Source organism: Periplaneta americana, chromosome 3 (genome assembly GCF_040183065.1).
Source record: "Periplaneta americana isolate PAMFEO1 chromosome 3, P.americana_PAMFEO1_priV1, whole genome shotgun sequence".
NCBI classification, from domain to species: domain Eukaryota; kingdom Metazoa; phylum Arthropoda; class Insecta; order Blattodea; family Blattidae; genus Periplaneta; species Periplaneta americana.
Genome location: NC_091119.1, coordinates 152,900,877 through 152,918,367, shown reverse-complemented (window position 1 = coordinate 152,918,367; position 17,491 = coordinate 152,900,877). Strand labels below are relative to the sequence as shown.

The 17,491-nt window shown below is 35.3% G+C and overlaps 1 protein-coding gene across 50 annotated transcripts in view; it reads left to right on the top strand.

Annotated features, from left to right (window-relative positions):
• The window catches only part of Dscam1 (Down syndrome cell adhesion molecule 1), a 480,268-nt gene that overhangs the window by 392,011 nt on the left and 70,766 nt on the right, over positions 1-17,491 (top strand). For 4 of the 50 annotated variants that reach the window (XM_069821934.1, XM_069821943.1, XM_069821959.1 and 1 more), the window contains exon 13: positions 13,575-13,862. The exons of 41 other annotated variants lie outside the window; for them this stretch is intronic. In XM_069821934.1, the coding sequence (XP_069678035.1) occupies positions 13,575-13,862 (288 nt within the window). Of the gene's footprint in view, positions 1-698; positions 990-5,933; positions 6,219-13,574; positions 13,863-17,491 lie in introns of all 50 variants that reach the window. 5 more of the 50 variants (XM_069821937.1, XM_069821939.1, XM_069821938.1 and 2 more) reach the window with 2 other exon arrangements.

Below are 17,491 nucleotides of genomic sequence, written 5' to 3'. Positions count from 1 at the left end.
GACTGTTTATAGAAAAAAAGCACAATTGCATAGAAAGATTTACAGCAATTGTTGCGCTATTTGTCAACATATCCCCCACTGGAATTGAGACATTTGTCATACCATGGGATCAATTTTTGTATCCTTGTGCTGTAGAAGTCAGCCGCCTGGGATCGGATCCAGCGTTTGACAGCCGTCTGCACCTTTCTGTCGATCTCAGGATATGACAAATGTCTCAATTCCGGTGGGGAATATGTTGAAAAATAGCTCAACAATTGATGTGTCTGTTCCAATACATTATTCCATTGAAATTGTGTTTTCTTTCTGTTAACAGCCCTGGCGAACTTATTTTTTTACAGCCCTCGTAATTGCGGTCGAGTGGCCAAAATTTGTATAAACACTTCTTTTGACAATATTAACATGGTGAAAGAAAAAAATTAACTTCTTTATCTGCCCATCAGAATGTTTGCTTGTTAGTGTATTCTTACTGTTATTTCTGCCATTGTGTATTTGTGATTGAAGATACATTCATTCTCAGATATATTTCGGATGATTAATGATTTCAGATATTGTACCGGTACATCAACAAATGAAGACACTTTTTCCATCACTCATCATGTTTCATTATGGGTTTCTGTCAGTTTAGTTTCATCTTCTTTAATCAGGTTGTAGTCTATTACATTCACGTGTAACACAACTATAGGTGACCTTCATTGCAGTTATACCTCAGATTCATCCATTCACATTTGGGGATGAACCAGCAAATGCTGGAGACATGTCTTTTATTCAGTGTGCTGTTGTGAAGGGTGACTCGCCCATTACCATTTCCTGGATCTTCAATGGTGTTGAAATCACGCCCGGTTATCAGGGCATATCATTGTCTAAGACAAATCAGCGTATCAGTACTCTAAGCATCGAGGCTGTACGTGCCCGACATAGTGGGGATTATACATGCAGGGCAAAGAATGCCGCTGGAGAAACAAATCACACAGCTCATCTCAATGTCAATGGTACAGTGCGCATGTTTACACTTACATTTACCATTTTCTGCATTTTTCTTTGCACCTTTCCTTACACACATCTTTTTGCCATATTCATTTTAGCTTTAAGAATTGCATGCTTTTATTTTATATTATGGAACTAGGGAATTTCGATATCTCATATTTATCATTCATTATCCTCCACACAAATCCATGTTAACTGAGTATGTGTTACAAAATATGTTTAAAATAATTACATTTCTTCACATCTATATCATATCCATACCTACTTCCGGATAAAAGATTCAATTCTATTGGGAAATGTGATCATTTGTCATCTTTTAGAGAATTTAGTGTCTGTAACTTGTCATTCTTCTATGATTTTCTTGATACTTGTCTTTATATGTATATTATAATCTATGTATAGGAAAACTTGAAAGTATAATACATATAGTACCGGTACATTTCCTTCAATTTTGCTCTTGCAGTACGAAACATCGAAAATTTTTCTTTTTATAATTCGTAATCTTATCAAGTCTTATTGTTTCGTTTTCATATTAGTGTTTCAGTTTTAAAATATTTCTTCAGTGATTTTTAAACAACAAAATTCAGCATCATGAAGATATGTTATTGATGATAGAGTTGTAGTTTAATAAGATTAGCAGAAAAAAAAAAAGAAAGAAAACTTCCTTCACAGTACTTTTTTCACAGTATATCTCACAAAATCTTGTATATTTCAAGTTGATCCGGCTTGGTCACGCCTGCCACAGAGTTTGTATTGTTGTACCATTTTTGTTAGCCTATTATTTCTATGTACTGTAAATGCTCCTTCCAGCTGAATTTGTACTCATCTGTTTTATAATTCAATGAATAAATATTTAACTTCTTTCTAATTTCTTAATGTATGAACTTCTACAGTGGATGGTCATTAAAATTTGGAATTTGTGACATATTAATTTTAAATTCTCTAATCTGATCTTAAATTACTGTATATACAAGGTGTTCCGAAAATTCGTTCAAAATAATACAGGAGGTAGAGAACATCAAAACAAATATATTTTGTAATGGTACATATGGTCCCTGAAGGCAATTTCTGATCCTAGGGACGATTTACACAGAAGGTAGTTTAGCATGCTAATTACATCAGTGGCATTCACAGGAACTGCTCGAATGCGCGACCATTAGCCTGTATGCACGCAGTACATCATCGGACCATTGATTGTCGTGTCCGCTCGAAGATACCTGGCATGTCCGCAATGGCATCAGCAGCAACAGTAATTCTAGCGACAAGGTCTTCTTCTGTTTCCACAACGGTTTCATACACCAGCTGCTTCATATGCCCCCAGAGGAAGAAATCCAGACATGTGAGGTCAGGTGACCTGGGTGGCCAGGCCACGGGGCCACCTCGGCTGATCCATCGATTCCCAAAGGTGGCTCTCAGATGATTCCTCACAGCAATGCTGAAATGGGCTGGCGCCCCATCATGCTGGAAGTACATCCTTTGTCTAACATTCAAAGATACATCCTCCAGCAGTTCCGGCAACACATGTTCGAGGAAGTAGCGATATGTCCGTCCGTTGAGGCGAAATGGAAGAATGTATGGTCCAATCAACCTGTCACTAGGCGGTGCTGCTTTCGAATGAATCGGTATGTATCCAAGCAGACCTCAGAGCCAATCAACTGTACACAGAGCAGTTTTGAATGTCAGTACACATTCCCAGTCAGCGACACCGTCACAACAGCTTACGTCAGCACCACTAACATAATGTTCCATAACATTACAAGTTGACTTCAGAGACCATATATTCCTTATCGAAATATATTTGTTTTCATGTTCTCTACCTTCTGTATTAATTTGAACTAATAGTTTCGGAACACTCTGTATAAGCATTTGAAAATAAGCTAGTATATTGTCTTCTGCTTTGGTAGACTGCCAGGAAAGTAGAATGTTTACACATTTGTAATGTAAATGTTTAATTTTCACTTCAGTTTTACCTCACATAACTCCATTTGCATTTGAGGGCGAAGCAAATTCGGGTGATAGTGTTCAGTTGGGTTGCTACGTTGCGAAGGGTGACACTCCTCTGTCCATCATGTGGAGTTTTCAGGGGAAGAATTTGTCTACCCACATCGGTATAACAACAACAAAGATTGGTGCTCGCACCAGTCTCCTGACTATTGCCTCAGTGGTTGCAGGCCACAGTGGGGAGTACACGTGTACTGCTCAAAATGCAGGAGGAACAGCGAGTCACAGTGCAGTCTTACTTGTTAATGGTAGAGTAGATTCAGTAGTATGTAATTCTCTCATCAGTTTTTAATAACTTTCTATTTTCAGTTAATCAATCCTTCCTGATACCATTTCTGCATTGTTAGTATGGCTGCAGGGGTTGTTTACTACATACATTTATCTAATTTTCCTTAATTTTTGACGTGGTGTAAGAATCATATGAGAAGTTCACTTTTGATACGATAAATATTATTATACGAAGAAAGGAATTTTTGCATATGTATAGCCTGCATATGTATAGCCTACATCTGTCGAAGAAAAGCAAAATGATTGCAAGAAATGTTTAAATACTTGATAAGCTGTAATTTTAACTTAGGTACTTACAGTTTCTCTCTCATTCACATGTAGGCTACTACTTTTTCTATAAGATTCATAGTACACACATAAGATTTCATCAATTCTTATATACATCGCACACATCGTGAAGTAGCCTACACAAACGTTTTAATATTATTTTTTTTATTGTGAGAAAATTACGTAATTAATTTGTAATGATATGAAGATTCCACTCTTTCCAGTTGCTTAAATAAATCATATCTTTTAGACAACATAATTCTTTTTGTGAGACACAGAATAGCTAGCCATTACTATTTATTTTTGTAAACTCAATATTAGACTTGTTTCTCTTCATTAATATAAGAAAATTATATTTATTTGTTTGTTATTTAAATTAATTACCTAACCTTGTCTTCATTCACTTATCAGCTTACTGTAAGCTCACCTTCTTCATCAATATAAGAAAATTATATTTATTTGTTTGTCACTTAATCACCTAATCTTGTCTTCATTCACTTATCAGCTTACTGTAAGCTCACCTTCTGGAATGATAGGAATTTCCTGTCCTGATTAATATTTTGGAATAGGGAGAATTTGAAACCTAGTGATTACAAATTTTATTTTGTTTCCATTATATTCTAGAAACTAATATGTTAAGTTCAGAACATTAATGCATATTGTTATGTTCGTATAATGCTGCTGTTTATTGGTCTTAATTCTTTAGTGTTTCTATAATTACATGGTTGTAATGGTTGTTTATTTCACTTCAGTTGTACCTCACATAACTCCATTTGCATTCGAGGGTGAAGCAAATTCAGGTGACAGTGCTCAGTTGACATGCTACGTTGCGAAGGGTGACATTCCTCTGTCCATCACGTGGAGTTTTCAGGGGAAGAATTTGTCTACTCACATCGGAATAACAACAACAAAGATTGGTAGTCGCACCAGTCTTCTTACAATTGCTCCAGTGGTTGCAGGCCACAGCGGGGAGTACACGTGTACTGCTCAAAATGCAGGAGGAATTGCAAGTCACAGCGCAGTACTCCTTGTTAATGGTAGAGTTACTAGAATAGTAAATTATTTATTTCTGTTTTAAGTTTCTCTGTCTCCCTCTCACCTCTTATGCAGCTTAAATAGTATGCTTCTCGATATTTAATACCTAAAAATTTACCATCGTAATAAAAAATTAAGTAATTTTAGGTACTAGTATAGTTAGAATAGTAATCCAATAAGACTTTGAGACAAGAACAAGTTTCCAGTAGTTCTTCTTGTATAAGTAATCGAAAATTTCGAGATATGATTAGGATAGTAATTCAGAAGTCTTTATGTCAGGAACCAAGTTCGTTCTTTTATAGTATAAAGTAATAGAAATTTCGAGATGTATTAGGATAGTAGGCTAATTCAGAAGCCTTTGAGTCAGGAACAAGTTAGTTCTTTTATAGTAGGCTATCAAGTAATAGAAATTTCGAGATGTAAAGTCTTCGAGTCAGGAACAAGTTAGTTCTTTTATAGTATAAAGTGATAGAAATTTCGAGATGTATTAGGATAGTAGGCTAATTCAGAAGTTTTTGAGTCAGGAACAAGTTAGTTCTTTTATAGTAGGCTATAAAGTAATAGAAATTTCGAGATGTAAAGTCTTTGAGTCAGGAACAAGTTCGTTCTTTTATAGTATAAAGTAATAGAAATTTCGAGATGTATTAGGATAGTAGGCTAATTCAGAAGTTTTTGAGTCAGGAACAAGTTAGTTCTTTTATAGTATAAAGTAATAGAAATTTCGAGATGTATTAGGATAGTAGGCTAATTCAGAAGTTTTTGAGTCAGGAACAAGTTAGTTCTTTTATAGTATAAAGTAATAGAAATTTCGAGATGTATTAGGATAGTAGGCTAATTCAGAAGTTTTTGAGTCAGGAACAAGTTAGTTCTTTTCTGTATAAGTACCGGTAATCAAAATTTTGAGTTACACACATCCAGACTGATAAAAGTGTAATAAATGTAAGTTGATAGTGGGAATAGTTGGCTTTATGTTTACTAAATGACGGAGTAATTTTAATTGTAATTATATTAACAAATTAATATAGCCCAGACTTAAACCTGTGAAAAATAACAACACTTGAATTGTGTCAGACTTCAGTTCATAATATTTTGGCTGTTGGAGTAACATAATTTCAAGAATTTACATAAATGCCTATGAAGATGACGTGATATTATTATTAAAGGAAGCTTGGATTATGAGCCTGTGTTACGTTATTGAATTGAAAGCTGTAAATATTATTGATATCATATCATATCAATAAATCAGAAAAAAATATTTCTTCCAGATATTAATGGTGGTAGTTCCACAGTGCCACAGTTTGGTAAATAAAAAAACTGCCTGATTTGAATACCTAGACTTGTTCATTACTATGTCACAGTCCTTCCCCACATCATTCCGTTCTCTCTGGAAGAAGAGGTGAACACAGGGGACAGCATACAACTCACTTGCCATGTGTCGAAGGGCGACAAACCCTTGCAAATATCGTGGAATTTTCATGGACAGGAATTGTCTTCACATTTGGGGATCTCAACAACTAAGATTGGTGACCGCACCAGCTTCCTGACAATTGCATCTGTAATGGCGGGTCATAGTGGGAACTATACGTGTATGGCACAAAATTCTGCAGGAACTGTCAGTTACACGGCCACTGTTCATGTCAATGGTACTGCTACCAGTTCTCAGAAACAACCTTACGTTCTCTAATGCTTGTTTTTAAAGTTACATTTACATTTAGTAATTAGTACACTTTTTAGTGCATTTGCTTAGTAATATTTTGCCTTTTCTCTCTTAAATAATCTCTGCTTATTTCCTTCGAATCTGAATTCCTACAATTATCACATTCTTACATTTATAATATCTCCTAATATGAGTGACCTTATGAAACTTCTGACATTGCTTTTGTCGTATAATTTTTTAGTAATTTGTTTGCTTAGAAGCTAAGTCATCTGTATAAATGCTTCAGTATTTAAAGCATATTCATAATGGGCGCATAGATAGGAAGATAATTTTAAACAACTATAAGTTTAGAATTATGGTGATATTAAAATTGTTGATGTAAAGGAAGAGGGAAAAGATTATGATAATGATGATGATGATGATGATGATGATGATGATGATGATGATGATGATGATGATGATGATGATGAACATGTTCAGTTACTTCCTATTTTAAAATACGAATGAATGTTGACACACAGAACGTAATTACATATTTTATATTCATTCAAAATAATGTTTGCAATTTGGAGCTGTTACATGTTTAACATAACATGGTATTCTACAACATACACTCATCTTTAAAAACATTCACCTTTTTATTTGACGTCTTTCCATGTTCATGTAATTTCTTAATAAGGGCTTTCATGCTCTGATCTTCACATCAACATTCTTGTTCAGGTCATCTTGTATCATTTCATACTATTTGAAAAGTAAAATATTTCCTTAAAGTGAGAAGAGAATGAGAAACTTACTTCTTCAGTAGTGATATTTAATAAATCATTATTTTAAAAATGTATTTTATAATTTTATAGTACTTCCTCACATCATCCCATTTACGTTGGATGAAGAAGTGAACACAGGGGAGAGCGTGCAGCTGAACTGTCATGTATCTAAAGGAGACAAACCTCTCACAATCACGTGGAATTTTCATGGGGAAGAGTTGTCTTCTCATATGGGAATCGCGACAACAAAAATTGGTGATCGGACAAGCTTACTGACAATTTCATCAGTGATGGCTGGCCACAGCGGAAATTATACTTGCACTGCACAGAATGCTGCAGGCTCTGTCAGTTACACGGCCACAGTCCATGTCAATGGTACCATTTCCACTGTTAGTTACCTCCCCTCTCATTGTATATTATTATGCTTGCCTGTCTTTCTTTCATCAATTCCACACTGACCTATCATACTTGACCTGTTACCCAGTGTTGTTCCGTTTATAGTACTGCGCAGAAAAATTCATGTTCAGTTGTCATGTGCAAAAATTGGAAAATGGGAGTTACAGTGTTTGGATATTTTCATGATTCTGAGCTATGTTGATGTCCTCTCCGAGTACCAAATAGCTTTTTTTCTTTTCAGGTTTATTAGACATAGTAGACAATATTAAAAGTATGTACAAGTTCCTCAGCGTCATTCTACTGTCTACAGATCTGCAGTTTTTTGTCAGTGAACTCTTTCCCTGCTTCGACATTGTTACGCATTTGAATGCATTTATTCTTGATTACTGATTATTTGTAGTATAATATATATACTGCCTATGTCTTCATTCAGATTGTATTATTTCATCATGTGGTTCAATAACTAGAGTTGCCTATTTCTACTGATTGTCATTGCATATTAACAGGTTGGCATAAATGCCTACAGAGATTACCTCTCTTAATGAGCTTAAATTGTTCTTCATAATTTGATCAGTAACATGTGTGAAATATTAACTGAAATTTCTCTGTCACGATAGACCTTGGTGTTCTACATAAATGTTTGTTTTAATATTCAAACTGTGCTTCAGTCCTGCCTCACATCAATCCATTTGTCGTCGAAGAAGATGTAAACACAGGTGACAGTGTACAGTTGAATTGTCATGTATCCAAGGGAGACAAGCCCCTAAAGATCACTTGGAACTTCCATGGGGAGGAACTCTCTTCACATTTGGGTATTACGACCACGAAGATTGGTGACAGGTCCAGTATCCTGACGATTACTTCCGTCATGGCAGCTCATAGTGGAAATTATACCTGCACTGCCCAGAATGCTGCAGGAATAGCCAGCTATACAGCCACAGTTCATGTGAATGGTATAAGCATTGCACCAGTGCTCCATTCCAACCAACTTCCAAACTCCTTCCAACACTTATAACTTAGGTTCTACCACGTCCCATTTTTCTGGTTAACTGGTTTGTTATTATAATCGAAAAATGTATCACATTTTCTTAAGAATGATTGATTCATTATTATTAGTATTACGCAGGTTAGTATAGCATTCGACAGTTCTCTTTGTTAGATGATTTGTTGCACTAAAAGACCAGACTCCAATTTTAACCTTGTTTTAATTCAGTTATTTTTAGTTCGTGTTAATTTATGTCCATATTCAAGATTCAAGATCTTCACTTAGATTTGTAATAGATAGTTTGCTTTATCTTTACATAAATTATCTGGAAGAAATGTAGTAGTAGTAGTAGTAGTAATAATAATAATAATAATAATAATAATAATAATAATAATAATAATAATAATAATAATAATAATAACTAGTTCAAGAATAACACTATAAAATTTTGCTAGATGAAGAAAAGATGTTTCGTCTTCTGTTACAGTGCTATAACTGCAGATCTTACTCGTCTGCTGTAGTCAAATATTGTTGAAAGAATTGATTTACTTTCTGACATGATGTTTCTGATGTGAAGTCGGGAACGTGTTTTTTTATTATTATTTTGTGATTTATTGTTGCAACAGTTAAAGGATTGTAAGTTTTACAGTCACTTTGATGTTTTGCAGTTCTGCCATATATAATGCCTTTTGAATTTGACGGACCAGCTAATGCTGGAGACAATGTACAGTTGACCTGCCATGTTCCAAAAGGAGATAAACCTCTACAAATATCCTGGCTTTTCAATGGAAATCCAATCGCCTCAAATGCAGATGTGTCGACAATGATGGTTGGTGACCGTGCCAACTTCCTATCGATAGCTCACGCAAAGGCTGTGCACAGTGGAGAATTCTCCTGCGTTGCCAGTAATGCTGCTGGCTCGACGTCTCATTCAGCTGAACTTAAAGTTAATGGTAGCTCATGGTATTCACCAACTTTCTGCACATTATGTTATCTGGTGGAACTAGAGTAGAGTGATTGTAAATAATTGTCATTTTCACTCAATATGATGCCATGTTATTTTCTTGTAGCAGGAAACTGATAATAAATGCTTATGGATTCTTAAAAGGAGATAGATTGTAACAGTCTTTGAATATTTAACTTATACAGATACTTGCTTCTGCATGTAAATTGTGTCGTGAAAAGTTGCAAGAACGGTTGATTTTCCTACGAATTTTATTGTTCTTTAAATAACTTAACATAGAATATATTATTAATTTCATTCAGCATCTGAGATTGAAGAAATTCATTAATTTGTATGCAGTTATATTTCCGTACATGAATATGACATTTCTTTATAATCACTCTATGGTAGTTGGAAACCCCATTCTTATAATACTACTGGGATGATTTAATTTGACTTTAATTTATTTTTGTTTCAAAGAAAAAAATTCCAGTAGCCAACATTTTTAGTACATATTAAGCTTCAGTAAACTTACTATATTTTCCTTCTGTTCTGTCAGGAGTTTAATTCTCTCCTAATGGTTCTTGCTGTGCTAATTTTAATGAGTTTGTCCTTGATTTCCCGAACATACCACACAGTCCGCCCCCACATCAACCCCTTCTCGTTCGAGTCCGAGGCTTATTCAGGTGACAGTGTTCAGCTGTACTGTTATGTGGCAAAGGGTGATGTCCCTCTGAAAGTGTCGTGGAGTTTTCATGGAGAGGAATTGTCATCACATATGGGCATAAGCACGTCCAAGATTGGTGACCGGACGAGTTTGTTGACAATAGACTCTGTGGCAGCAGCTCATACTGGCAACTACACTTGTACTGCAGAAAACAGTGCCGGCAGTGCAAGCTACAGTGCCACTTTGCTTGTCAATGGTATGGCACAGATCTACTCGTAGACTTGTAATGTGTTTGGTATTTCACAGTAAAGTATTGGATTTTTGCATGCTTCATTTAAAGTTTGCAGTTCAGAGTGAAGTTCTCTCCTCTACATTTTATAATAGCAGTTATTTATTATTCAGTAATAGAAATTTTGCATTTACAGACTTCTGCCATATAACAGAGCCTTCTTTTGATATTTATACAGATATCCGGTTTTTCTCGAAAATATTTAGATTGCATCTGTATTTTATTATGTATGTAGGCTGCATTGTGAAGAATAAGACCTTTGCAAGTATTGATGTTATATAATTATAATTCGCAAACTACAAACTGGCTAAAGTTCTGTGTTCTCCAAGTTTGATTTATGTTGTAAACAGTTGAAATTAATTGATAGTTGTTTCTGAATTACAAGTGACATTACCTTCCATTGTTCGAATTGTTTGCATTTTGCATTTTCACAGTCGTTACAAGAGATTTTTCTTGTTCTTAAACTTTCATTTTACGTAAAATGAAGTAGTATGCAAATTATAAATTAAATAGTGTTCATTTTTTTGGTAAAGTATTGCATTTTATATTAAATATTCTCTTCAAACAGACATACAATACTACATTAATTAAACCATAAGAAAAAAATTTCTTAACACCATGTCATCATATCTACAGTATTATACCATAAAATACCTTTTAATCAGACAGAACGAATTAATTTGTTTTGGCATAATGCATTGATATTTTTGCCATGACAAAATGTGTTGAAATGTCTAGGCATTTTACATGCTCAATACTTCGGAATTTTCTTTCATGGACACGAGTTTCGAAGGCTCTGTTAATGCTTATTAAACAGTAAAACTAAGGGCATGAGTTGAGTAGCTTTGTAATAATGTGAAGTAGTAGATTTTCACATTGGCTTAAACCAAGTTGGTGCAGGGGGAGGGAACCTTTGATGAGAAGAGACGGCCTACTCTCTTTTACAGTAAAATATAATCGCTTTTTCTTAATGCAAAATAACCAACTACTCCAAATATGTTACTCAGATGTTAATCTGTAAAATTAATAGGTAAACACTGAAATGAAGATATTATGTGGCTTCTGTATTTCCTAGTTGCGCCATCAATATCACCCTTCACATTTGGCGAGAAAGCAGTGAATGCAGGCCAGCTGGTCCAGCAGAATTGTGCCGTGACAGAAGGCGACGAGCCATTGAATATCACGTGGACATTGAACGATGTCAATGCTTCCAGTACAATGGGAATATATGTGTTGAAGATAGGGTCTAGGACCAGCATCTTGACCATAGAATCTGTTCGGGCTTACCATGGGGGCAACTACACATGCACTGCGACCAATGCTGCAGGAAGCACACACTTCACTGCGTACTTGGCTGTCAACGGTATCACATCTTGCTTTTCATGTGTTTCCATGTTGTAGTCACCCCATCCATCTCTCCTTTCACGTTTGGCAAGAAGGCTGTGAATGCAGGGGAACTGGTCCAGCAGAACTGTGCAGTAACAAAAGGCGATGAACCTCTGAATATCACGTGGACGCTAAATGGAGCAGATGCTTCAAGTGTGTCGGGGATTTATGTGTTGAAGATAGGGTCTAGAACCAGCATCTTGACTATAGAATCGGTACGGGCTTACCACGGGGGAAACTACACGTGCACTGCAACCAATGCAGCTGGCGCTGTTCAGTTCACGGCAGACTTGGCTGTTAATGGTACTGTTTTCAGATTCTTCAGTGTCTGTAGTGTTGTCATCAGTAAAGGTTCAAAATCTCTGCATGTTCGGTCTGATTCATATTATTCCCATATTTTCAAAATAATATTACGAAGTTTCTCAACTGATATACAATTTTCTTTTACCTACGTGGCCTATCCAATCCATATTTCATACGCCCCTTGATTAACCATGCACTAACAATGCGAAATCCCTCCTGGATATTTGTCTTCATTTCCCTATCCAATAGAAATTGTTTGGGTTGATGTATTTTCGTATTTTCTCCTTATATGCAGTGTCATTCTAAGTAGAGAACGTAAGTGTCCACACTACACAGTTTTCATAAGCATTGTAAAAGATCACACATTTATTACGATTTCATTTTGTGGTTCATAATTATTATTTTCAATGTTGCCAGATACATACCTAAACATGTATAACAGTAATATGTTTACGTGTGTACAGTTCTGATTATTGAAGTCTTCTTAATTCATGGTTGTCGAGGAGTACCTACTATTTGTTCACAGTTTTACCATCAATAGCTCCATTCTCATTTGGCAACACAGCAGTCAATGCAGGAAAGAGTGTACAGCAAACCTGCTTCGTTATGGATGGGGATGAGCCTCTCAAGATAACATGGACTCTGAATGGGGGGGAAACATCTAGCTCGAATGGGATCAGTGTTTTCAAGTTGGGATCAAAGACAAGCATCCTGACTATTGAGTTAGTTCGTGCCTATCATGCAGGCAATTTTACTTGCACAGCTACGAACTCTGCAGGCAGCTCATCCTTCACAGCAGTGCTTGCTGTTAACGGTATTCATGAGTTATCATACAGATCACCATTACTTTCTGCCCTGTTGCTTGTAACCCTTTTAATTTATATTGACTTCTACTTTATTTAATTATCTCCAATAAAAGCTAATATTATTCGTTTCTTGTTACACAATTTATAGAAATTATACACTATATAGAAAAAAATGTTCTTAACATTGAAATACTATGTGGGAACATTATTTTTGTAAAGTTATCTAATAAATATGGAAATTTAACAGAATATAGTTTTTTTTTTCCCCATTATTGATGTTAATCTATGCAGTATTTTCTTGTTTAACAAATGAAATGATTCCTCAATTATTGCATTACCTTAATTACCTCTGCATGTTCGGTCTTATTTATATTATGTTCATATTTTCAAAATATTATTAGAATTTTCTCAAATGATATTGTTCATATCTTTTTTCTTCTACCTATGTGGCTTATCCACTCCATTACCGGTACCAGTATATCACATTCCCCTTGATTAACCATATGCAAATATTGCAAAATCTCTCTTGAATATTTGTCTTAATTTTGCTGTTCAAGTTGTTTGGGTCGATATATTTTCGTAATCTCTTCAGTATAGTGTTATTCTAACTAAACAGTAACATGTGTCTTGTACATTCGATCCCGTAAGCATACTAAACTCTTATCATGATTTCTGTTTGTACTTTGTAACGAAGTATTGGCAGATACATATATAAATATGTAAAATAGTAACATATTTAACAGTTTTCAACTCTAATCATTCTGCTACGTGGTTGTCGAACACTACCTAATATTTGTTCGAAGTTTTACCATCAGTAGCTCCATTCTCATTTGGCAACACAGCAGTCAATGCGGGAAAGATTGTACAACAAAACTGCGTCGTTATGGATGGTGATGAACCTTTGGAGATCACATGGACTTTGAATGGGGGGGAAACATCTAGCTCGACTGGAGTCAGTGTTTTCAAGTTGGGATCAAGGACAAGCATCCTGACTATTGAGTCAGTTCGAGCCTATCATGCAGGCAACTTTACTTGCACAGCTACAAACTCTGCAGGCAGCTCGTCCTTCACAGCAGTGCTCGCTGTCAATGGTATTCATGTGTTGTCTTAGAAATCACCATTACTGTCTATCCTATTGCTTGTAACCCTCTCAGTTTGCATTTATTTTCTGATTTATTTAAAATATCTTCAGTGAAAGATAGGTGTCATTCTTTTTTGTTAGTTACACAATCTTCTGGACATTATACAAAATCATATGCACAATATATGGAAAGCTGTTTTTAATACTGACTCACTATATGGGAGCGTTACTTTTGCAAGTTTATCAAAATAACTATAAAAAAAATTAATAGAATGTAGTCTTTTTGAGTTAATTTTGTTAAATACAGTATTTCCTTGTTTAACAAATGGATAACATCATTCAAATATTATTATATACCTAATAAATTAATTTTCACACATAGTACACATACAAAATAATGAAGTTTTCAAAATAAAGAAAGATTGCAAGCATATGCATACTAACTCAATGGTTAGCGCGTCTGACTGTGAAATGAGCGGGCCTGGGTTCAAATTCTGGTTGCTGTTTTTCCCGGGGTTTTCCCTCAATCAACTGAAGCAGAATTGCTGAGTAACTTCCGGCATTGTACCTCGGACTCATTTCGTCATCATTAATTCATATATCATCCATCTTCATCATCCATACCATAGCCCAGGTTAAGTTCACAGTGCAGCGTGCTGTAATTGTACAAGAGCGTGGCCATTTGGCTATCCAATCATTCACAGAATAGAAATGGTAAGCATAATAAGCCTCAGGCAGCAGTGTAAGCCTTCGGATCCCTCCTTCGTACAAGAGAGAAAAAAACTCCACTGTAACAAAGTTTTCAAAATCCATTACTCTTCATTATCTTTATTATATGAACGAAATTATTGGTATCCCTTGACGTAATATTAAAAAAAAAAAAGCACTCCAGATATACTTAATTTCCTATGCCGTCTGTGCTTTGCTGTATGTTTAAACCATATGCAGGTGAATTATAACCTTAATTGCATATTGCTATATCCTAAAAATAATTAATGCTCACCTGCATGTTACATTATACAAATACCATACCTAAATTCCTATAACACGTTTAATAAGGAATAGCCAAGGTTTACATTTTGTGAACAGTAAAGGTACACCAGTTCGTAAGCTGAACATAAACATCGTCAAATATTGTTGGAACTTCCCTTTATTTAAGAATACTCCAGTACCTATTTCCTTAACATTGTTACATGAAACTTTTACAGCGTCCAACATTCATGTCACGGTTGGATTTCAGTTGCTCCTTCAATAGCACCGTTCTCCTTTGGTGAAAATGCTGTTAACGCTGGTCAGATCGTGCAGCAGAATTGCATAGTGCTGACAGGGGATGATCCCTTGTCGATTTCCTGGACGTTTAATGGGGCTGATGCATCTAGTTCAGCAGGAATATACGTTTTGAAGATAGGGTCTCGAACCAGCATACTGACCATAGAGTCTGTGAGGTCGTACCATGTGGGCAACTACACATGCATGGCGTCAAATTCTGCTGGCAATACTAGCTTTACTGCACACTTGGCTGTCAATGGTACTTCACTAAAACACTACAAAACCTTATCCCTCCCATTCTTTCTGCAATTCAGTCATGTTGAAAGACATTTGCTGCAGTGTTCCCTTATATATTCGAGAAGTCTTCCTTAGGGTACCGTATATAATTTTTTTTTGTCACATTTGTAATGTTTGAAAAAGTTTTTGTCTTAATGTCAGTATTAAGTTCGGTTTTAAACTTTATTTGCTCTTTTTTCTTTTTCTTTTCCTGTTTTTTAATTTCAAGAATTTGGAAAGCTGCATGATGAATTAGAAGTAAATTTTACCCATTGTCCATGGATTCCTTTTAGTACCACCGAAGATTCTACCATTCACATTTGGGGAGTTTCCCTTAAGCGCTGGTCAGCCAATGACTGTCACGTGTGCTGTGGTGGGAGGTGACAAACCAATGTCAGTGTCTTGGTCGGTGAGTGACTCACCTGGTGTGGTTACGGTTCCTCTTGGTGATGCGGGCTCTATACTTACTATCAGCTCAGTGCAATCGCATCATGCTGGTAATTACACCTGCAAGGTTACCAATGCCGGAGGCACAACATCATACACAGCTGAGCTGCGGGTAAATGGTACATAGCTGCCAATATAATATTTATTTATTTTCCTTCCAACTCTCATGTTTTAGTTTTTGTTGATTACGTGTCTTATTTTTCTCTTATTTTCTGACTTTCTGGCCCTCTTCCTTTACTAAAAGGAGGATTTTGCCTTCTATTTTGTATGTCCTAACCTTGAACAATCATTTCACTCATAGGCCAGCTTTTTATGAATACTATGATTTTAATTATCTGTTCGTACATCTGTTTCAATTTTTCAAATGCAGGATTGTCTTGTTTATTAAGCTGGAAGTCTTTAGCCAATTATTATTTTTGAGACAGCCACGAAATAACATGACCAGGCAGTGCATTTCCGTTCCCAAACATACAGCGGATCTAGTAGTTTCTTCTGGTACATCTATTACGTCACGTGAATGGATAAGCAGAGTAGAATTGCAAGCCGGAATAGATTATGAATCATAGTACAATGCAGGCACTCCATCGTCAATGTTGTTTGTGTAAAACACCAAGTTACGTCTACATTGTGATCTGATTCTAATACTGAGTAAGTTGCATTTTCATTCAGACTTCTGTGTTAATATTATTTTAATTTATCAATCCATGTTATATTGCATTTTATTTTGATCTGTGTTTTTTTTTTTTTATATAATTTTGTAAGTGGCCTCGTCTGAACACAAGTTTGTCCCATTCCGATGATGCTAGACTTAATTTAATTTAACTTAATTTATAAAATATACACTTTCTGACAGCAATATTTCTATATTACTTCCTTTAGTTAAGTGTATCATGTTTACTACTATGTTTTATAATATATTAGTTAGTATTATTAGCAATCTAATTATATATTCTGTCATATGTAGCACTAATATTTTGTAGAGTGCTAGTTTCACAGTGTTAGTGCATTCATGTGGCCAGAAAGTAGCTGGACAGACCATTTTAATTTAGTAGCAATTCCACTTACAGTTCTCATGCTCCATTATTATTATTATTATTTACCGAACTAGGTTATACTATTCGTAGTGTCCTGACGTAAGCATTTGGGGTCAGAGTTTGAACCCTAAAACTTCAGGATATAGGCTACCAACTGATAACTTTTCTATTTGGGAGGGGGAACGAATATGCGCTGCCTGAACATGACACACAGAGAAATATATATCTGCTGAAGTTAATGTCACGTAAACCACACATATTACTCATTTGGTATGATTTTGTACAATAAAAGATAGTAAGATGCCTTAAGTCTTTGCTATAAAAAAGTTCCATTCTTCAGAGGAATAAAGTCTCATATCTTTAAAAATAATGTTAACGAATACTGGACCATTCTGTGTAGAACACTACAAATAAACAGTTACAAAATTATACTAATATGATGAATTCAGAATGCATTAGTAATGTATTTAATGTTATGTAATTGTTTCAGCTGTGAAGCCATTATTAAATTGTCTCAATGAAAACAACCGGACTTTTTCTTCAAAGAACTGTTTTTCTTATTCTTCGATGCTACATTTTATTTTTCTTTCATACTTTGAGCTAACTGGATTAT